Below are 22,598 nucleotides of genomic sequence, written 5' to 3' on the forward strand. Positions count from 1 at the left end.
CACGTGGCAGGTGGACCAGGAGCCATAGGCGCGGCCATGTCCTGCAAAGCCATCGGCCCCCAATCATGTCCATCAAAGTGATGGGCCGGTCAGAGAAATGATGGCCTCTGTCCACATGTAACATAACTCAGCCAGTGTCCAACCACACAACGTTTATGACAGCTGCAGTTGGGGGTCTGACCTTTTCAAGGAGCTCAAGCACCTACTGGAAGGTGAAAGTTACTGTATATTCAAAGGCACTTAGAATAATCATATGTGGGCTTTGCAAAGCACCAATAAGTCACCAGGTCAGTCAGAAATGTTAAAGGTACGATTAAAATTCAAAAATACACGTTTTCCCTCTAACCCATAGTGGCATTTAGCCATCTAGATTGTTTTGATGTGAGTTGCTGAGTTTTGAAGATATCAGCTGTAAAGATGTCTGCCCCCTCTCAAATATACTGGGATTAGATGGCACTCTGCTTGTGGTCCTCTAACGGCCTAAAAATACATTTAAAAACTCAGCAGCAATATTTATTTCCAGTGATCATAACCAGGTTACTCAAGATAATCCACACACCTTGTTATGAGCAGTCTCATTTAAAAAATATTTTCTCTCTACCAAACCAGATTAGTGCTGAACAATTAAACAGCGAAACAATTGAAATAGCATTCTACAGAACAGTGACAAACAAAAGAAAACACACAAAATTTCATGTTTCGAAATGTGTTACCACTCTGCCGGTAAACTTGGCATCCTGTGCAAATATCCAACTTACTTTATTTCTTTATCTAAAAAGTTAAGTATTTAGTCAGCTAGTGATTTATTATGAAAGTAATGCAATTACAGTTTCAAGCAGTTTCAAACACTTTATCCAAAATCCAAAACCTTGAAAATACTTGATTACACTACAAGTGTTTTCAAGGATTTATAGTTCCTGTACGAACCCTGAACAAGGTTTGTGGATTATCTTGAGTAACCAGGTCATGATTTCTATTGCTATTGGGTTTATCAAATGTATTTTTTGGCACTTTGAGCACAACAAACCAAGTGTTATCCACTTCTATTTAAAAGAAAGGCAGACATCTCTACAGCCAAAAACAATCTAGATTGGTAAATGGTACTACAGGTAAGAGGAGTCTTTTTTTTATTTTGGGTTGAAATGTCCCTTTAATTCACAAACCAGTTCTGTTTTTCTAGTCTCTGGTGGCCACATGCTGAATAAATATTCCTGCTACAGTGTTACTAAAGTGGACTTGGTGCAGAGTTTTGACTTGAGTCAGTCGTCGCAGTGCACACTGCCATAGAGTGTCCGGCTCCACAGCCAATCAGAAGAGGTCTGAGACCAGAAATGAGCTGTGGCTGAAAGACGTCAGTCTGTGAACCGTCTCCGCACATTCCATGTTCGTTCCAGCCCCAGGAGAGGAGACACCCTCCTGAAAAGAAGAGGGGTCATGGGTCAGTGGAGCTGACAGAAGAGAGACGCAGGGCTGCAGCTCTATACCATGTAGGATAAAATTAGCAGTCTGGAGAAAAAAAAAAAAAAGCCTGGGTGCAAAAGTGAAGAAAAAAGAAAAAAAGCCCACACACACAAACACACACACGACACGCACACACACACACACACACACACACACACACACACAGAGCCTCTCTGTTCCCAACACTGACACTCAGCCAGTAATAAAGCCTCTCTGCTCCTCACAGCTGGTGAGGTGTTGGTGGGTGTGGTCAGGTCTGCATCACTGAGGAGACACGTGCCATGGCAACACAGTTACCTAATAGGCTCCATTGCCATGGCAACAGAAGCGAGCTTGCTTTCTCAAGGGTAACACATCTTCAAGCTTTCCCCATTCTGTAGTTGTGTGTCTTTCATGTCGTCTTTTCATTTATTTCATCGTGGGGGTTTCTTTGTCTTTTCTGCGCTTTTTTCCAGCTCGTCTCTGAAAAGCGGTGGCATCAAAGATTTTGGATTCGCCAACTGACACATATGCTTTTGCCAGTTAACAGAGCAAGATATCATGCCAAGCAGCTTATGTCAGTGTGACATTCTGCCAGATTTGGCTTATGCATTAGAAACAAACATGTAGCCTTTAAGATACTGCATGTATTTATAATATAACTGGACTGCATTTCTCTCTTTCTTTGATTAAGGTTATTCAGTAAACATCCTGGTTCTCATTTATTAGTGAGCTTAATGTGTTGAAACGGTTTGTTCTTTGGGGAAAAAGCCTTATTTTGGTGCCGTGCTGCTTAATTCATGGACTCACTGACTGGAGTACAGCACATCAGTGTTTCCATGGCAACAAAGTGCCTGCACAATATTCTGCACAACAAAAGGATCAAAATCAAGACACTCCAACCAAAAGCCATTTCCTTGTAAACAAATCCTGGCATTCGGTTTTTATATTCGACAGTTAAAAATCTCACACCTCATTAACAACACTGCAGCAATGCAGTCTGCAGGCGGCGCCTTTTTTTAGCGTGACTTACATCATACTACAGGTACAGGATAAAAAGGGATCTCATCTGAGGTGTCTGTCCTTATACGTTCCTGTTAAGCTCAAAATGTTCACATTAACAACAATCTTTCCCCAGATTGGATGAGCTGTGCCCACAGCGTCTTTGGCCTATCTCCCACCTCTGACCACCGATGATGAATTTCATACATTGAGGAGCTCTTCCTCAGGTGCAAATGGGCAAGGGCTGAGCAGGCAACAGATATCATGAGCAGCATGCAATGCTCTCCGTTCCTTTCCGCCTGACCTACTTCAGCACCAGAAATAGCAGCACTCAGGTCTCTGCTTCCAATCCTGTTTTGCTATTTCACTGCTCCTGCCACCGCCACTGCTCGAGACAGGAGGAGGAAAAGAGGAGAGCGTGGCGCAGGAGCGAGGTGCACGAGGTTCACAAGAGCTCTCCCTTTACTGCCTCTGCTTTCTCATCAAACAACTGAACTTCTAAGGGCACAGAGCAGTGCTTTGTGAGAACTGTCATTATGACGGACGGCCTGCGTTATCAATTTCCTAATTATAATGGCGTATCCAGTTAACTGTTCAAATTGGTCAGAACATTAAAAGTGGATGTGCCCATTTGCCGTTTACCAGCGATGTCCACTGTTTCCTCTCAAACAGAACCCTGTGCTCGTTTTTCAGTGTTCATCTGCGGTATTTCTATTCATATTGATGTTAAAAAAAAAAGAAAAAAAAACTGGGTCACTGTTCAAAATTTAATGTGAAAGATTTTACTTCCAAAATGTTTTATAGTGCAAGTCTGTGACTCTGGGAAAGCAGAAGACTTTTTCTAAGCTTGGAAAGATTAAAAGCACATTTGGTCTCTCTGTAAATCTGATGAGGAACCACAAACTATAGATTGCAATGCCTTTGTTCTGTTCATATGTGAATAAAAGGGAGGCTGCTCTCCAAACACCCTGGAACTGGAAAAACATGCCTGTAAATGTGTGTGTGGTTAATGCAGCTCTTTGACAGGCCTGTTCTGGTAATTGCTTCTGTCAATGATACCCATCTATCCGTGCTGTAATTACTTCCTGATGCAAAGGCTACAAAGCAATGAGCTGACCTCGGAAATCCTCTGCAGCATTACCAGAAGGATTAATATTTCACACTGATGTTTAACTGAAATGTATTAGACAGTTCCCTCACTAACTAAGGAGGATGACTTGAAATATTTTAGACTCACCTAAGTGTATTCCCTACTCCTTTATGTAGTTAAAACCAGAGTCAAGTCAGGTCAAAAGTGGAGTCCCTTGTTTCAGCTACTTGCACTCACTGAAACTAATAAGTTCAAACTATTTCTGCTTAATTTCTCTCTTCTTATGTGTACCTTTTCAGTGCAATTGAGTATTATGTTGTCAGATGTTTATGCTTGTTTATTTTCCTGCAATAGGGCAGTTTTTAAAAATAACATACAGAAAGAAAATGTAAGGAAACCTGAGAGAGAATACACCCACCTACAATGGCGAGATTATGTTCAGATCCACATGCAATCTGTAGAGAAAAAGAGTTGAAAAGTGTTTAAAATGCATGTTGCAAGCAGACAGACAATTTTAAGACTGTAATATCCAAGAATTGTTATGCCGACATGGATACTGAGATGCTTTGTAACCAAAATGAAATAAAATGCCATGTGACAAGATGTAGTCATCTAACTTTTATTCAAAACTGCACACAACACGAGTGCACTGCAGCGCAAAAAACATTAGTGACAATCTCGTCTTAAAATACATTAAGAGCCTCCCTCGCTTCGCAGCGCATCATCAGACAACAGTGCAGAAAACTGTAACAGAAAAGGCTCAGCTCATTCATAAAAGCTAGAACCCACTGCTGGGCTGTCCGGAGTAGTTAATGCAACCATCTCAGGACGGATGTGTGTGCCTGCCTTTGCGGAAAAAAAGCCATTAAATTGTAAAAGGTTTTGGTCAGCAGTCTTTCCCCTTCATACTGCTGTACAGGAATTGAGGGGACACATTTAATTTCTGATTCCAATTTCTACAAAGAGAGTATCAGTTTAGATTGTTAAAGGAGAAATCGGTAATATATTATCTGTTATATAGTAACAAATGACTACAATAAATTATCGTTAATTAAGGCAACATTGCTAAGTTGAAATAATTGTGTCTGAACACAACACTAAAGCTGCAGGGTTCTCCTTTGACACAATAACTGTTTTAGTTTGCCCATTTCATGTTAATTATAGTTCAAATTAACACTGAATGTTTGCTGAATGAGTAGGTGTCTGTGAATTGTAACAAATCATTAATGATCTTTAAGAAGGAGTAGATAGTTATAAGGCTTAAATTGAGCAATATGTTAATGGTATCTGGCAGGCAAGAAGACAGACTGCCACTGAACTTCAACTCCAGTGTATGTATTTTTGGAGCGATGAACTTATTTTCAATCTACTCAATATAGTCTATGGCTCGAACTCATTATTTGGACTGCAGTACTCAATTCAGAGGCACAATTGCTACTTATTGCTCCTTTAAAGCCTTACTTCTAGTTATAAAAGTAATTTAATTGTATCTATACTGTTGCTATTGCAGTTTGAACTGCTTTGATACATCAATGTTTTTGATAAAGAATACACCATGGATAGAAAAACGGCCTCTGATTCTGACAGGTTATAATTTGTTAGTCCAGTAATGTTCATAGGCCTCATAAAAATGTGACAGTTTACTAAATATTGACTCTGAGTGTGTCTGTGTGTGTGTGTGTGTACACTGTAAGGAAGACAAACATGGTAGGGCGGGCTGAAAGATTCATAGTCCACTTAGCTAATCCATCTTGCCTTTAGCTTTACACACACACACAAGGCGACTACTCCTTGACACGCCAGCGCTGCTGCAATGATCTGTGCACAGTGGAAGACTGATCCCAAGATCGCCCTTGTCTGTCCCTGACATCCACTTTATTGGCAACGATCTGCAGCCACACAGCTGCCATTTAGACTACAGGTTAAATGCTGCAATCCCGTGATGCTCACACATAATTGTCCTTATGGGAAGAGAGAGCTCTGCCTTCACTGAATGTAAGTGGTCCTCTGGGAGTGTGTGTGTGCGCTCTACACGCTAGATCTAGTGATGCAAATCATTAAGAACCAGCTCTTAGTGGGCCTGGCTCCCATTCACGGGCTCGGTGTTTCACCTCATACAAAATAAACAGTTTCATTTGGCGTCATCTGCTGCCCCCTGCTGGACTGAAAAAGACAATTTCTGCTAAAACCTGAGAATGACAGCCACAACACAGACTACATTTAGATGCACACTAATTTTACACTGTGTTTCAGAATATGACAATATTCTGAATTTGATACAGGTACAATTGGTAATCCTAATAAATATGTCATTAAGTGTCGTGGCCTGTTCTTTGGATTTTTTTTAAACTGCGCCACCGTCACAGGGCTCTGCTTCTTGACTCACATGTTTAACAGTGCAAATTACAACATCATAGCTACTGATTGTGCTGCTTTCATTCAGCTAATTTACCCTCACTTTCAACAAAAATAACAAAATGTGACGAAAATAGTACTAATGTCCCATTCTGCACATTTTCCTGCATATCTGCCAAGTAATATTAATAACAGTGCTCTACTAATAAAGTTTTTGAGATTGTAGGGGTGTCAACCACTAAGAAGTTTTACCTGTGTTGCTCCATGGAGGACTTCAATCTCTGCAGGGAAGCAAGCTTCCTTGTTTCCACCTTCTGCTGAAGAATGCACTGACCGCCGCTCTGGGTTCTGACTGGTTGATGCTTGTCGCCCCAGCTGTCCATAATCTCCTCTGCCCCATGTGAACACTCTCCCTGTCTCTGAAGCAGATAATGACTTTATTTAGATAACTGTCCTGTTAAAGGGATAATTCAAATATTTTTGAAGTGGGGTTGTACGATCTGTAGTCAGTGCATTACCTACAGCAAAAGGCCATAAACACTCCCCCTGTTTGGAGAAGCAGCAGGAGGACTGGTGTAGGGAGCTAAGCAATGTACTGCTGTGGACAGCATCAGCAGCAAAATGAATTTTAGCCACCTGAAAACAAATCAATATTAGTTGAAGTGTATGCTATATTGAGAATATTTTCACCACTTTACCTTGGCATCAGACAGCCTTTTTCGTGGGAAACCTCCATTATATAAGCCAAATATCGAACGGCTGATTACTTTGTGTAATTGTATAATTTTGGTGAATCCAAACCAACCCTTGAAAACACCAAAGTCACACAATAACACAAACAAACAGGACGAGGCAGTAGCAGACCAGCAACTCCTCTGTTCTGTGAGATGAAATTTCTGTTTTTGCCCAAGGAGTCTTGTGGCTTTGGAGAGAATGATATATATAACACTTATATAACAGTGGTTTCACATTTGAAAAGGCTGCCTGATGCCAAGGTAAAGCAGTGAAAATATTCTGAATGTTGAGGACAGTGCAATTTGCTGCTGACCCTGCTTACTACACCTGCTACTTCTCCAAACTGGGCACATGCTGATTGACATCTTCTGTAGGTAATACACTGACAATGGACAATACCTCATTCAGTCATACTTCAAGAAGTCTGAACTATCCCTTTAATCCCTTTAAGTGAGCATCACAGACATAATATGAATTGCTATGTTTCACCTGTTTGAGCAACAATGTGCGTCCAGCCACTCCACACCTGGCTAACTTTCTCTCTGCCCAGTAGCGAGCACTTCACATGGGTGGGAGAGGACAGGAAGGGCTCTGTGGCGGTCAGCTGGCCATGCTTGTTGCTTCCCCACAGAAACAAATCACCATCTCCTGCAAAAACGACAGGAGTGACATTACTCTTCATCCAGCAGAGGCAGCAGCAGAAAGAGCAGAGCAGTAATTGAGTGGTGCTGGTCAACTAATTACAGCACAGAAGGAAGGATGGACATGATGAGGGGAAGACAACTGACTAGTACAACCTAAAAGTGTAAATGCTCCCTAAGGAAGAGCAGCACAATCTGCATTACATATCTGCTTTTAAATTACAGTATAGGATATCTAATGTTTGTCTGCTGTACTTTAAGCCTTTCTGATGGAAACTTGAACTGTTCAGGCCCTGGGAGGGAGGACTAGTGCCCAGTAGTGGAGAAATGTTGGTGTGTTTACATTAGCAGAAAAAAAAAATCTGTGTACTTTTGTCTCTTTTTTTCCCTGGGAGGTTTGCTGTTCTTGATTTGAGATGATCCTGATTCGGCTGCACACCGATGGAAGTTGTGCAGAGAACCTCTTTTCAACAAAACTTGAAAGGATTGGGATACTTACTTCCAAAATCGCAATGCAAAATCAAACTTTTCTCTTTACCTTGGGATTTTCTCTTTACCATGTGGATGTCCAATTAGTGTTGATGGTAAATTTAGTCAATTGAAGCAATACATTCCTCAGTATGTGCTATACTGACTAAGAAGTCTAAGAACTGAGTTTTCTTGCTCACAGAGCCATGCAGCATTGCTTTCATGTACCAGGATGCAATGACGTCAAGCTTGTGACTGCCATGTTCATGTCACCGTGGTATCACCACCCTAACCTAAAGCTATTACTTTGTTGGCCAAAAATAGCATTGGGTGACAAAAATACTAATTTAACATGCTCCTTGGACCCCCTGCATCCAGGGATATTACTGGACGCAGGAAGAACAACTAATTTTTCAGAAGAAGAATTCAGTTCTCTTGGTCATTACAGCATACAAATGCTTCAATTAACTACATTTAACACAACTTAATCATTGCTATACATGCTACTGATGTCATACCTGTAAGGCACCCACAGTGCGCTGAGCCTGCAGTCACCATGCATGAGATCTTCTGATTCAGACCTGCAGCACAGGCAGAAGTATCTGGTCACATTTTTCAATGATCAGAGGCATTGTAAATGACGCAAGGCCTTTTCTTGAACTTCTTCTTCTCAGTGCAGAGTTTTACTCACCTGGTACTAGAGAGGGGACCATAGAGCTGAGGTGTGATGGGACAGGACGTGGACTGAGTGCTCTCTTAGCGTGACTGAAAAGACCTTTTCCCCACTGGTATACGCAGCCTGAATCTGAAGGCACAACAGACAATCCAAATTTATATATGGACTGCTTAATTAAAACACACTGAGGATGTTTTTTTGTTGCAAACTTACCAGTAACAGCGAGTGAATGTCTGAGTCCTGCTGCTACACTCACCACTGGCTCCTTGAGACTCTAAGAAACAAACAACACAATGACACCTGCTTCAAAACCCTGATCAAACTGAGCACAAGGTGGCAGTATTTATCACTCAGGATTGATTAGATAAAAGCATGGCAAACATCAGAGAGGCTATATTGTAATCCCTAACGTAAGTAAAAACACACCGCTCATGTTCTCACCTCAACAACTTGTAGATCTGCAGAGTGTGTGACTGTTTGTCCAACACCAAGTTGTCCAAATGCATTGGAGCCACATGCCAATACTCGACCACAGTCTGTCAAGGGGACATAAAATAGAGAAATATATTCAACATTCGATGGGTAGAATGTAGTTGCAGGCTCTCTTATTTCCATTTTTAACATTTCTGTGCTATGAATTCTGGGTAACCCCTTCAAGCAAATTCTGCAAGATTACAGACTTAGAGATGGTGTGGCCTGAGGGTAAAAGTCTGCATGACAGCCCTTCAGCTATTTCTGTTTTTTTAAAACACACAACCCTGATCACCTGGAACGTGAGTCTAACACTGCATTCAATTCATGCTTGACGAAAGGCAGACATGGGAAAGATTGCCATGGTTGTGCTAAGCATGTGATTGTATGACAATTTGTATGGCTGCAGAGGTGGTTGCACAAGGTTAAAAACACTATGCAGTGACAATATACAATGTTTCTGCAGGTTTCAACAAGTTAAATTTAAGACTCAAGACCTTTTTAAGACCATTATGAATGTAATTTAAGACCTATTTTACATCCATACTGACAAAAAAGAGTTTGCATTAATGTTCATTGATTAAATGTTGGTTTCCTTTCGTATTTGTTAGAGCATGATCAATACAGTTTTTTCCCAAAAACACATTTAAAAGCAACACTGAAATTAAATCCAGCTTTACAAAAGTAACTATCTTTCACAATTAAACATTTAAAAACTGTCAATTTTATTTAAGACATCTTAAGGACAAAAATTCAGATAATTACAATTGAGACTTTTAAGACTTTGTACTATATTCATAAAATACTTGTTTTATTGCCTTGAATGGTAGAACTGTTTGACGTGAGCGTCCATAATTTTTCCTTTTTCAGGCACTGTATCATAAAGCCTCAAGACGGATATATCAGCGTTTTCAGAAAAATGAGTCTCTTCCAGTCGTAATTACAAACTACATGTTGGCATAAATGATGTTTACAAGTTGGAAACTGGTAATTACCGTTACTTTCATATGACACGAATGTGGTATAAGTCTGTGGGTGTGTAAGGGACTGCTCCTATTGTCCACTGACTGCCATCTACTCTAATGTAGCTGCATTCTTGTGTATATCAAACAGTGACAGTCATTTAACCCACTGATCACACTCTATTGCAGGAGTTTCCAAAGTTTTCCATGCCAATGTCCCCAAAACAACGATAATTTATGGCAGGGGCAACCCTTTTGTAAGGTGGCTAGTCTAACACTCTAATTGACAGTGTATTGTAATATGATTACATATAATTAATTTGCTTTCATGCACTTTGATTTCTGTCTTTTCTGATTTTTCTCTGAAGGATGAATAAAATGTCATCTTATCCTATCCATTATTCCTGTCTAAAAGGAACACCTGGGGGAAATACTTAATCATCCTCACTTTCTTCTGAGTCTCTGTGTGAAAAGCTACTCACCAGTGAGAAGAAGAGTAAAATCCCAACCACAGGCTACTTTTGTGACCTTTTGACTCAGGCTGGGGCAGCGCTGAAGAGTTAAGATGTCTGCGTTGTGGCCAAGTCCCAGCTGGCCTCTGTTATTTTGTCCGCACAAAAACACCTCTCCATTCTCTGTCCAACACAAAATACACCACAAACATTTGAGCAATTTATTGTTAGTAAGCCAAAAGTAACAGAAATAGATGTTTTAAACATGGATGACGCACAAAGACTTAGTTGGCTATACAGGCACAAAACATTTAGGTTAGACAGTTATTGCAAGCAGAAAGTTTGGACAGATAAAGGACTGACTTATGTTTTGATATCCTTGCACCACATGTGATATGCATATAATTTCACTCCTTCTAAGATGACCAAAAAAAGGAGAAAAAATAGTAGGGTGGCATAATTAATCTAAATATTATCAAAATATGCCCAAGTGTGATATCAAAATCACAGAAGCTGCTGTTTTTGATAAAGGAATAACATGTGCCAACAAACAGCATTATAATGAAGTAGTGTAGTGCTTTATCGTGCTTTAGCGATTTATCAAATAATTGATTATTAAATAATCTCCAACTATTCTGATAACCAGTTAATCGGTTTGAATCTTTTTCTTAAGAGCAAAAGTCGAAAATTATCAGATTTGAGCTTCTTAAATGTGAACATTTTCTGGTTTCTTTACTCCTCTCCGACACTAAACTGAAATTCTGAGGATTTCAACCAGATGAAAAATACAAAACCTTAATACTTTTGGTGTCTTACTGTTTATACGTGAATTTAAAAATAAAGCAATTTGCTGGTTTAACTTAATACAAACATAGTCAACAATAAACTTGTTTGGACAGAAGAGGGCGCCAATGATCTGTGTTTGGTTCATACAAGGCTCACATTGCTGAACACGTTATTAATCGGACAGACGGTTGTATTTATGATGAAAAGTACAGTTTAGGAGCCAACAGTAACTCACCGGTGAGAATCACGGTGTGACCCCCGCCGCCGCTCACAGCCCGGACTGCCTTGTTGTGTAGAGCAGCGGTGTCAGAGAGCCGAGGGTCTGACTGGTCCTCCACATGACCCTGTCCCAGCTGTCCGTAGCTGTTGGCTCCCTGATAAGACACGAAACCTCTCATAAATACTTAACAGAACTTTAGGCCTGTATGTTTCTAGTGATGGCGTTCACCAAATCTTAACAGCTGTTTCTTTTCGCCGCGTTTGTATGCGGGAAGCGGTTCGCTCACTGTTAAGCTAACGTTAGCTTAAGTGCTATGTTAACGTCCCCGACTCTGCTGTCAATCTGCTGCTGGTGAGTGATTGACTTAATTAAACCGCATGACCAGAGAAACGCAACTTTTAACACTTTAATGGTGAAGATAACAAACTTACCCAAGACTGTAAACAAAACACCGACCACGAACACGTTTCCATGGAGTAACTGGTCAGCCGGATTTGCGACACTGTCGTAAAGCGTACTGAGCGAATGTTGCTGCTTATTCGACAGATTTTCATGACATTTTTGAAAACAGCGGTGCTTAGAAGAAAATACAATCAATGATTGTATGATTTTTAATAGAGATCTTGTGACTGCGTTTGTACCGCGTTGAGCGAAGCCATTTCCTGATTATCCTCCTGATAACCTTACAAAATGCTCTCGGTTGTCAGTTTAGTACAGTCACCTGGCTAAAACTTTATTTCCCAATATTGAGTCTACATTTAAATTATAGAAATGGGGTGAATAAAATATTGGTATGTACCTTTATACTGTTTTGTACTCTACTTTTTTCTTACCTGCATTTTTCTGACAGTTTTACGAGTTGCTTATCTTTTTTTTTTTTTTTTTTTTTTTAATATATAGAACTCTAGTTAATTTTTGGGCCACTGTGATAGCATTTCTCACTATTTTCAGAACTTTTACAAACTGGATTAATGGAGAAAACAATCAGTAGATTAATAATGAAAATCATACTTAATTTCAGTTTTACAAAATATTTCTAAATATTATAGTGTCAATACAGTTTACACCATCTGAACTTTCTAACCTTTTTGTAAAATGTTAACATTCATATATACAAACAGTTCAAATACAAATTCAACAGAATGGTATCCAGAGGAAAAAAGAAAGTGCATTTATATAAATAAATAATCAAATAAATGATATAAAGTTTTCAACAAGTATGTGATACATACCTCACTTAAGTAAAATTATGATAAAGAAAAAGAAGGAGGAAAAAAAACATTATTTTTAATTAAAGAGTTCACCGAACAGTTGGATAGTTCTTACTTTTTTAGGGTCTGTAAGTTGAAGAGTCTGAATATGTTGTGTTAAAATTCACATAAAAATTCAGTGAAGCTGATAGCATTTGCCGTCTTACATTTATGCATCTGCAATTTACCATGCTGGATCAATTAGCTTAGATTTTTACACTCAAATCTAACATTATCATTAGTCTTACACAATATACAATCCTTAATTCAAGTCCAAAAGGTAACTGAATGTATTCAATGGTAAAATAAATGCGTCAAAGAATTTGATTCACCATTTCAATTTTTGTATTTTCTTTCAGTATCTAACAATTTTGATTTGTATTTGTTTGATATATATTGTGTAAAGTTTTGATGTGTACTGGTGAATCAGTGATCCGGTTTAATGAGTTAATTTGACAGGTAACAATCTGGAAGTTTGACATAGAGGACCCTCGATTGGAGATTTTCTAACCTGTGAGCACTGCTTTCAAATACAACTCTTTGTTGCCCAAATAGAATCTTTAAACTAATTCACTGTCCAAGAAACCAACTCCAGAAAATGTCACTGATGGTCTGGTTTCCATCTTAGACGAACACTTGTTCATGCCGGTTCTTTCATATTGGAGTCTCAGAGTAGACAATAAGATCATGTGGCCATCAGGTCAAATGGATATTTATTCTTACAACATGTAACATGAACTTGAACATAACTATAACTGTTATCACTTGCAGGGTCCTCCTGGTTGTCATCGCTGTGCATCTCCATGATCACCACCAGCATCTTCCTGTACGTTCAGTATCCATAACCAAATCACCACCATGAGGACATGAAAAGTCAACAGGTTACAAACCATTAGACACACTGTGAAGACACAATGAACATTTTTATTTTAATTTCTTTCAATACACAGACTACTCATAATATCTATATTTCTTTACAGTAGAAAAATAATGTTTTGATTTTAGGAGTTCTACAATTATATTCACTTCAAGAGGAGGTATTCAAAATCATCATCACTGTAAAATAAAATAAGTCGGGGTACATGGGGCCAAATCTGCCATCGTTAGTCATGAAACATTCTTATAATACCAGTTTTCACGTTCATAATTTCCCTTAACAGCACACAAAAACATGATACATACACCAAAAGCATACAAACAAGAATACATTTTATACATATCACTGAAGTGAGGAAGATTAAATGTGAAGAAGAAGAAAAATTAAATGAAATACAAAATAATTCACATGATAATATACAACAGCAGAGTTAACAAGAGGAAGAGGAAACCACATCTGTGTTTGTAACAGCTGGGGATGTTTTTAAAGACGCATTGATTGTTTGAAATACAGAAGCCAATTGAGCAAAGTACAACTGAAGCAAAACAGAATCTCAGGTTAAGCAGCTCTTTGGGTTTGTGCAACAATTTTCAGTGGCTAAACATACCTAATTGTATAAGCCATATATACCATGCAGTGAGGATAACAGAGCGTTTTGCCAGAAGCAGTGCACATTCATTGTACTGACGAAGGGCGATACACAAGCAGCATCTCTACAGTGGTGCTTGGGGATGACACGGCAAGCATTGATGAACTGTAGGTGGATAACTTCAACCGGAATGAGGCCGTTCAGACACCCAGCTGCTTGTTCAGCCGGCTGAGGGCATCGCCGACGATGTCGAGCTCATGTCGAAGCTCCTCCACCACGCTGTTGATGCTGGGAGTGTCTTTTAGCACGTCCACACTCTGGGTGTAAGGGTTGTATCGCACTGTGAAGGGACGCTTGATGGTCTTGGCAAACTCCCTGAAAAGGACATAATATCATCACTGAATAATATGTGGGAGATAATTAATTTATGTATAAAACCTCAGCATAGTTTTTAGATAATCATCTATCCAAGCAGGATCTATCTCTGAATATCTTACGTTAAATTACTGTAACCAAGCTCACCTCATCTTGACTTTGGCTTCCTCAAAGCTGTCTGACACAAAATAGACATCCTGAAATGTTGTGATGATGCATTCTTGTTTGGATGTAACTTTGGGGTCAAAAGGCATTATCCTTGCATTGCCAGAGAGTGCATGCTGTAAGACAGAAACATACCATTGTATGTAAACATGAGCATGCATTTGTTTCATTTGATTTAACACAAATCAATCTATTAATAAGTAAAGAGAGAAATCATAGACTTTAGCATCTTTAACATACTGTACATTTTATCAACATGCAAAGGGACTCTTTAGGATTGAAATGATTGAATCTGATTAGAACTGTGTCAACAGAAACATCTGTTATTTAGAAAAAAACAGATCTCAGATATCTTGTTTTGACCACAACCCAAAGACACTTAGTTCACTGTCATAAAGGAGTAAAGAAGCCAGAAAATATTCACATTTTTAAGAAGCTGAGATCAGTCTATTTTGATTTTCTTCTTACTCAAATGGATTTGTCAGACTTCAAAGTAGTTGGCAAATAATACATTAATCAATTCATAATCAATTAATGGTTGCAGCTGTTCAGCCACCTTTGATAAACACTTTATTATGAGACTGTTAACGTGTCCATTGTTAGGTTCCGATAAAACGTGTTTACCTTAAGCTCGCTGATAGATGACAGCAGTCCTGCTCCGTATGCTCGCAGCTGCCCTTCTTGTTTGCATAGACCAAACTCCACCGTAAAGAAATAACACTGTAACATAGAAAACAAAAACATTCATGACAATTATTCTAGATTTTGAATTTCTTTGTCGTGTTTGATTCCATTAAATGCGCCTGTGTCGGTGCCTGTCACTCACTGTGGCTAGTTTCTGAACGGAGTCATCAGAGGCTCCAAGTGAAGCGAGACCGATCTCCTGAGAAAACTGGGCAAAGCTGGGCTCTGCCAGCAGTGGGACATGACCCAGCAGCTCATGGCAAGTGTCCCTTGATGATGAAAGATAACAGAATATTAGGACCAATAGATTTATATGAAAATCTAAATCCCTTTTGTAATTATAGTAAGGATGTAACAATATATATCGAATATCACAATGTCTCTGTACCAGAAAGTGATGACATCTAGAATGATATTACATGATTATTTTATTATTTTTATTTTATTTTATAAATGAACTGCTACTAACTGCTGTGATATTTTTGTTGTGCAGTTGTACATAAATGTAATTCAAGCATTCATCGCCAAAAACATTTCATCCCAATTTTTTGCACATGCAGGTCATGGCTGACTAGACAGATTTATCATTTATTAAAGGACATTTTTCTTTGTTTTGTAATATCATGATAAATATTGTACAGTGGACCTTTAAGAGTGTTTTTTTATTGTACCTTGAGTTTTTGGTATTGTTACATCCCTAAATTATAGTATTGTATATTACTCACGGCTCTGGGGTGTACAACGGGTCGGAGCTGTGCCGCACATACTGGGTACAGTGGAAAACACGGAAGGCCAAACCAGCGAGGAAGTCACGTGGGGACAGATAACCGGCCACAGGCCTGATGGTGAATCCAGTGCGTTCTGAGAAGATAAGATGTTTTAAACACAGATCTTTACAAAGCTGAAAAAATAAATAAATAAATAAAATCCCAATTCCAATTTTGTACGTGAAACAAAAGAAGCATGTCAGGACGTTAAAACGTACCCCTAAGGAAGCGTGAGACATCTTCCAGCTGGGGGATGTTGTCCTCCCTAAAGTCACAGTATTTGGACAGCAGTGGCAGGTTCTTCAAGTATTCCCGGCAGGCGTGGGTTGGATACAACTTGTTGAGCTCCCTGTACACAACTCCCCAAGTCTTCACCTCCTCCTCTGTGAACTCAACACGAGGAATGGGATCCCCACTGCAGCAAGAAAGAATAATGTTATAAGTATCAAGTAAAAACTTAACAGATTTTCAAAGTATCCACTAAAGTGTACAACAGAAACTCACTGTTTGAAGGCCATGGCGAGGTCAGCAAAGTACTTTCGCCTTTTCCGGTAGACATTGTCCTTGAAACCCTGAGGAAAAGGAGCATAGAAGGATATCAGAATAAATCAAATTTAAGGGGTTTGAATATTTTAATTCAATCTTTAGCCTGATTTTCGGTCCTACATACTGGATGATCTGCATCCAACTCAGAGCCATACATCAGGACACGGTTAGCACACTTGTCCAAGTCTGAAATCTTCTTTGGGAACCACGGTACCTCATACATATCTGAGAAAAGCAAGAAAAAGTAGTTATTTACTGTTATTATGGTCTGGTATAATACATTTGTAATGCTGTACAAATACAGATTTCCTTTACCTTCCTCGTGTAGACAGGAGTTATCTGGAGGCTCCATATCCACCACGTTCACATGCTTTCGAAGCAGCTGGATGATTTCATTCAGTTGTTCGTGGTTGCTGTCGCAGTCCACAAAAATCTCAAACTCAGAGTTGCGTCTTTTGGATTTTCTGGACTCTATGTGGACAAGGTTGACGTGGTTTTCCTGCAAGAAAAAATTGAGTCTCCCTTTAATTGCCTACATTTGCTTTACCATCAGTGTGATAAATTAATACTGGCTGACACAAAATGGATATATGATATAAAAATGTTACACTGTGCTTCAAATTAACATGTTAATATATAAGGAAATCTGAGGATAATAGCTGTGTTCATACTTGGAAGAGTCTGAGAGCCTTTACCAGTCCTCCCACTTCATTCTTAAGGGAAAAGATGATTGTTGCTCTCCCTTTCTCTGACGTATTCTTCTTTTCAGTGTTCTCTTCAATTTTTGTGAAGGTTGATTTGTTTATCTGAAAACAGTAATTAAAGACAGTCAGATTTTAATTTGTATGACAGCAACAATTCACATTCATTCAGCAACCAATAGTAGCTCTCCTTTGATGGTAAAGTGAGGAGATATTCAACTTTTATCATTTTTTTATGCCTATGTATGCATATTTACATCTAACATCTTTACATCTTACATACCAATCATAAAATCCTGTGAAGTTGTTCTCTGATCAAGTAATGAGTAGCGAGAGTCACAGAGGACTGTCAGCTTTGGTTTAATGTGGCACGAATTAGATCTGAACTTGGAAAGGCTGGTTTAAATTTTAGTGCACCTGACTGCTGAAACAAAATACAGCACCTCCACAAGATCAATACACATGAACCTCCCAACCTCTGCTTGTTTTACATAACTGTATTTTATTTTAGATTTTAATTATTCATCAAGCTATCTGCCTGTCTTGCAAAATTATATATTTTTGGATAACTGTATTTTAGTTTACATTCTATATTATATTATATTTTAGATATTATATGATATTTATTTTAATCTATTTATTAGAGGTACGCAGAGATTTCATTATCTGTATCTGTTCAACCAACAAAATTATCTGTTCCTGTATCTGTATTTGAATAAAAGAGCATACTTTATTATGGAGGTTGTGTTAAATCAGGCAAATGTTGTATTGTCTAACCTTATATTCAGTGCCTTCATTGCATCAGGTTAATTTAATATCGGCACATAATAAATTATTATTTCCATATCCTACTTAACTTTTCATCTATCTCTCCCTTTTTTATTTTTATTTTTAACCAAACTAAGTTTGAAATGAACAGCAGCACTGATCTGTTAATCTTGCTGCAGTTCACAGTACTAAAATATCATACATATACATTAATATTATAGTACATTATAATGAGATTATAAGATTAAAATTAACTACTTGTGTAAAAGTCTACTTAGCTGAAAGTAAAAAGTCGTATCCTGAGTGTAACAGCGTTACATTAAGGAATTATCTTTTTCCGGAATAATAAGAAGCAGATTCGAATAGTAGAAATGTGTTTCCATCACATTATTAGTGTTTCCCACATAACTTATTTGGATTCGGGTGCATTCCTACCATCTATAGGGCTGTTTTCCCTAATGTGAAAGTTTTAATTGACTAATTATGGTATTGCTTTTTCTGTGTTAATATATCTCATTGTTGTTTTTCCCTTTCTTTGTTCTTCTAATTGACTCGATGTCTTTGTAAGTGAGGTCTGCATCTCAATGATCTTTCGAGTATAAATAAAATGAATTGAACTGAATGAAAAAAAGAAACATCCACATTGGTATCGACAAAACAAGTCATATTACTGCAGCTGTATTAGATACACGTAGAGCCAGATTAGTGCCCGCATACGGCTATTATCTGGCCTGTTTCAGCACCACGGACAGCGCTCTCACGTTGACGCACGGCTGTGCGCGCTGCACACGCCAGGGGAAAATGAACGTAATCCTGCATCAGACTTTAGAAGCAGGACTCTAACGTGCCACCGGAACACAACTACTAATCCGTTTTGATTGACTGCAACGTTTTCTTGGTCACTCTAGTTGTAGTATACAACTGGTTTAGACATAAGGCTGTAGTTTGCTGACAAAATACAATTTTTACACAGTAAAACTGGTTTGTGGAAGGGAATTATCGCTCGCAAAAATGAGTTAAATACAGTGTAGTAGCTGCCTACCATATTTCGCCCTTCAAGCATTGTGTAGACAGCGCGGCAGACCAGTTTTCGGTGGACCCTTGTCGGGAGTATCCCAGGAAGCATTACTGTATGGAGACCAGATCAGGACGCTCCCCGGGGTCAACTCTTTGCGTCTCGGTTTAACGAAGATGAACTTGTCTCTGTCTCAAAGAATCGCCTTACTGCAATCTCATTTAGACAGCAGAGAAGCCTATTATTAGCTCCCTGCCTGCATGTTGAGATCTTAGCAGGCATAAGGCAGCGTTTAATCACCGCAGCGCGCCACTTTCACGTTGGTTTTACGCACACCTGTTCCCTACCAGATAGTTATTTTGCCTTTATTAAAGTTAAATAAAGTATACACATTTATTTTTAATACACGCTCTAGAAAGTATACGTGATTATTCTACATTTTAATTTACAATCAGGCCTGATTAGGGCTGATCAATTGAACCACTTTCCTTATTTTTCCTCCTCTGAGAAAGAACATTCTTGTTTTGTATTTATTTAGCTTCAGATAAATTTGTGCTGCATTAAAGGACTGAAATGCATAAAAATAACCTTGTTGAGACGTATTAAAGTCACAGTTTTTAAGAAGAACTTGTCTTTCGTTAGTTTAATAACATGATTATTTGTATTTTGGGTTATTTTTCAGTTTTTCTTGCCTTTTGTCATGCGTGTGGCGCAGGTAAATCGCTTAAAGTTATTATGTTAGTATTGATGCAAGCTATTTATAACCTTCAACGTTCAACATAGTCTAATAAATACCATCCTCGGAGCCCCCTTTATCCTCTCTGTCCTCTTCCACATGCACAGACAGACAGACGGACATCACAGACACTGGAGATTGACCGGCTTGTCTTTTATCTCGTCTACAGAAATGAATGAAGCACGTACAGATCGAGCAATAATGATTCCTTTACAACATGAAATTCAGAGGTATCTCACTTTAACCCTCTTAACTCTTTGACGTAAATTACAGTATAACAAAACGGCTTAAATTAATCTGCGCTGACGACAAAGTGAAGGCTTATTCTTCATTAAGATAATGACTCCGACGACCTCCACATCACTGTCAAAAAAGTAGACTTAAGGAAACCTCTTGGGTCACTGCTCTGCACTGCTCTTATCACAGGACAAAGCACTTAAAAACATCAGCGCTGCAGGCACATGTCCGTTTAAAAGTGTTTTTCTTTTCTTTTTTTGAAGAAGAAGTTCTTACCTCATTGTTCAGCAGTTTTTCTTCGAAGCCAATGTTCATGGAGTCAAAAGATCTTCCTCTACGTGGTCCCTCGTTTTTGTTTGAGTACATGTTAAAGTGCTGCTAGTTTTATTTGCCTTTTTTTATATATAGTTCTTTATATTTGGATTATCCGAATAACCTCCGCAATGTAAAGTGGAGTCTACCCCGGGAAGCAGCGCGCTTTGCTATTTAACCACAGAGAGAAATAGGTGGGGGCAATAATCTCACCCACAGCAGCAAATGGAAAAAGAGCAGCGCAGCTCACGTCATTAGGGAAAAGGATATCTTTTATTTGAGATAAAGGCCTGAAATAGCTACAATGAGATCAATCACAAAGTCTGATTTTAGTGAGAGAATAAAAATGCCTGATTAAACCGATTATTATTAGACTTTTCAATGTGTTTGAGAAAAAAGGCCAGCAGTTGTCATTAAAAAATATAAAACATGACTTATTGTTATATGTTGTTATGTGAGGCTCATCTACAAGCATTCAACAACTAAAATCAAACATGGAAAATGTGCTGTCATTATTAAGATTGAACCAAAAACATACAAGAATCCAGTGGAATCAAATGATCTTCTCTCATTAATTTAACATAAACAGACCAGCTTTATTCATTCAAGTTAATTAAACTTAAAATTTCTAGTATTTACAACACTTAAGAACTTATAAACATGAGTTCTTCTACCTTAAAGTCTTTTGGCTTGAAATCATGAGTTGAATGAATGCTCTGTATATAGTTCATTCAACTCGTTAAATTACGTTTCTAAATACACATGATCAGCATATTATTGGACTTCCCAGCATAAATTGTTTGAGAACTGACCCTTAACTCTGCAAAAATATATAAGGAAATCAAATTTGTTTGTAATTTTTGTCTGTTTGACTGAATTGTTGTTGGTTCAACTTATGTATCTTAAGCTTATTGAACATGTTTCCTCAAGTACAATTAAATTAGTATCATGATTATTTTACTAGAAGATTGTATTATTATGAATCATTTAAAAAAAAATTACCTCAATCTGTCTTTTTGAATTCAGTCAACTTAAAAATGTAAAGCAGCCTAGATACTATTTTTTTTTTAAATTAAAACAAATATTTATTACAGGTTTACTTTTACAGCGCGCATTTAGATGCAGACCTGATAATACATTGCGGACCTCCTCATGTTGGCACAAGCGGTTAATTCTCCTTGTTTGTTGACACCTTGAGACAAAGACGAGGTCAAGGTTTAAGAGGATTTGAGTGTAGCCCCCCTGCCTGCATTGTACAGTGATCCAAATGTGCCCCCCTTTCAAAATCCATCCCTCTGCACTCTAAGTACCTCTAGGTTCTCGTGCACATAGCATAAATAATCTACATGTTTTCCTGTCTTTAACACCGTGAGCCTTCTAATAAGATCAAGGCAATCAGTGCAAAAGGCTTCAGGGGGCCTCTGCAAGCAGAATCAAGGTGAGGGAGCACTGAAGGTAGGAGACTTCATTACTTTAAACAGATAACATAGCTATTCTCTAAGCTTTAGTCACCTCACAGAGAGGACAGGTGAGATGTCTTTGTCAGTTGGTGCTTTTAGGCCCACACAGCTCTAATGCGGTCATACATGTGGCTGTTGCACATGCTGTTTGTCTCAGGTGGTCCTGGCCTGTGTCACTCGTGACATGGACAGGCGCTTTACACAACAAAGCAGGCAGTGAAGGGAACTTCCTCTTCGCAGGCGCTGAAACCAGATCTGCTCTATCTTTGCCTCTTATAACGTGGACATTCAGTCTGTTGTGGTGGTCAGCGCAGCAACCATTCATATTAACAGGGGAACCAGTCTCCTCCTCCTCCTCCAACAGTAACTACATGTACCAGTATGCATTGCTCATGAAGTTTGCAGCAGCAGATTCCTCTCCTTAACATCAGCGGCTCATGAGTGAACTGTTAGCTTAAGCCCCTTATCATCTCCTCCTATAGAAGGCAAGTATTTCTGCATCCATGTGCAAACACAATATACATGACCTGAACTACAAAACACAACAAATGAACAGTGAATGTTTTGTACAGTTGAAAGGTCAGCTGAAACATCATACACCTCTGTTTTATCTGCTTAGAGTGAGTAGCACTGTTAGTCACATTTACCAAAAATAACCACAGCAAACAAATTAAATGTTAGAGGGGTGGGAATCACCAGAGGCACCACGATCTGATGTTATCACAATTCTTAAGTCACAATTCCATCATAGCTATTTTAAACATTTTGCAAAATACAGAGTATTGCAATGGCATATATTGCGATTTATTATTGTCTTT

General features: G+C 38.6%; 2 protein-coding genes across 3 annotated transcripts; both read right to left on the bottom strand.

The window, feature by feature from the left end:
• Window positions 1-1,113: 1,113 nt before the first annotated feature.
• sergef (secretion regulating guanine nucleotide exchange factor) lies at window positions 1,114-11,822 on the bottom strand. Its single transcript, XM_084734696.1, has 11 exons — window positions 11,730-11,822; window positions 11,314-11,452; window positions 10,323-10,475; window positions 8,849-8,943; window positions 8,621-8,681; window positions 8,423-8,536; window positions 8,250-8,312; window positions 7,112-7,270; window positions 6,140-6,306; window positions 3,951-3,987; window positions 1,114-1,416 (listed from the first exon to the last, which is right to left on the bottom strand). Exons 1-11 carry the CDS (start codon window positions 11,769-11,771, stop codon window positions 1,226-1,228), a joined length of 1,221 nt encoding a protein of 406 aa, XP_084590822.1. The 5' UTR covers window positions 11,772-11,822; the 3' UTR covers window positions 1,114-1,225.
• Window positions 11,823-13,452: 1,630 nt separating this feature from the next.
• Window positions 13,453-20,769, bottom strand: tph1a (tryptophan hydroxylase 1 (tryptophan 5-monooxygenase) a). Of its 2 annotated transcripts, XM_084733776.1 has the most exons (11): window positions 20,285-20,553; window positions 17,223-17,357; window positions 16,867-17,050; window positions 16,676-16,776; window positions 16,510-16,577; window positions 16,224-16,420; window positions 15,964-16,099; window positions 15,381-15,507; window positions 15,179-15,274; window positions 14,537-14,670; window positions 13,453-14,389 (listed from the first exon to the last, which is right to left on the bottom strand). In XM_084733776.1, the coding sequence occupies exons 1-11, from the start codon at window positions 20,372-20,374 to the stop codon at window positions 14,215-14,217; spliced, it is 1,443 nt and encodes a 480-aa protein (XP_084589902.1). In that variant the 5' UTR covers window positions 20,375-20,553; the 3' UTR covers window positions 13,453-14,214. The 2 variants fall into 2 exon arrangements, with proteins under 2 accessions (XP_084589902.1, XP_084589901.1); XM_084733775.1 differs by having other exon boundaries at window positions 16,676-17,050; window positions 20,285-20,769.
• Window positions 20,770-22,598: the final 1,829 nt, after the last annotated feature.

This window comes from Lutjanus erythropterus, chromosome 13, assembly GCF_056507025.1.
Source record: "Lutjanus erythropterus isolate fLutEry1 chromosome 13, fLutEry1.hap2, whole genome shotgun sequence".
Lineage (NCBI taxonomy): Eukaryota > Metazoa > Chordata > Actinopteri > Lutjaniformes > Lutjanidae > Lutjanus > Lutjanus erythropterus.

Bases quoted from the DNA above. Each gene is read 5' to 3' on its own strand.
- sergef (XM_084734696.1), bottom strand. From the start codon at position 11,771: ATGGAAACGTGTTCGTGGTCGGTGTTTTGTTTACAGTCTTGG. The intron at 11,453-11,729 runs GTAAGTTTGTTA...GTGTCTTATCAG, and splicing joins TGTTTTGTTTACAGTCTTGG to GGAGCCAACAGCTACGGACA. The intron at 6,307-7,111 runs GTGAAACATAGC...TATCTGCTTCAG, and splicing joins GCACATTGTTGCTCAAACAG to AGACAGGGAGAGTGTTCACA.
- tph1a (XM_084733775.1), bottom strand. From the start codon at position 20,374: ATGTACTCAAACAAAAACGAGGGACCACGTAGAGGAAGATCTTTTGAC. The intron at 16,421-16,509 runs GTGAGTTTCTGT...TTCTTGCTGCAG, and splicing joins CTCGCCATGGCCTTCAAACA to TGGGGATCCCATTCCTCGTG. The intron at 15,275-15,380 runs GTGAGTGACAGG...TCTATGTTACAG, and splicing joins CCGTTCAGAAACTAGCCACA to TGTTATTTCTTTACGGTGGA.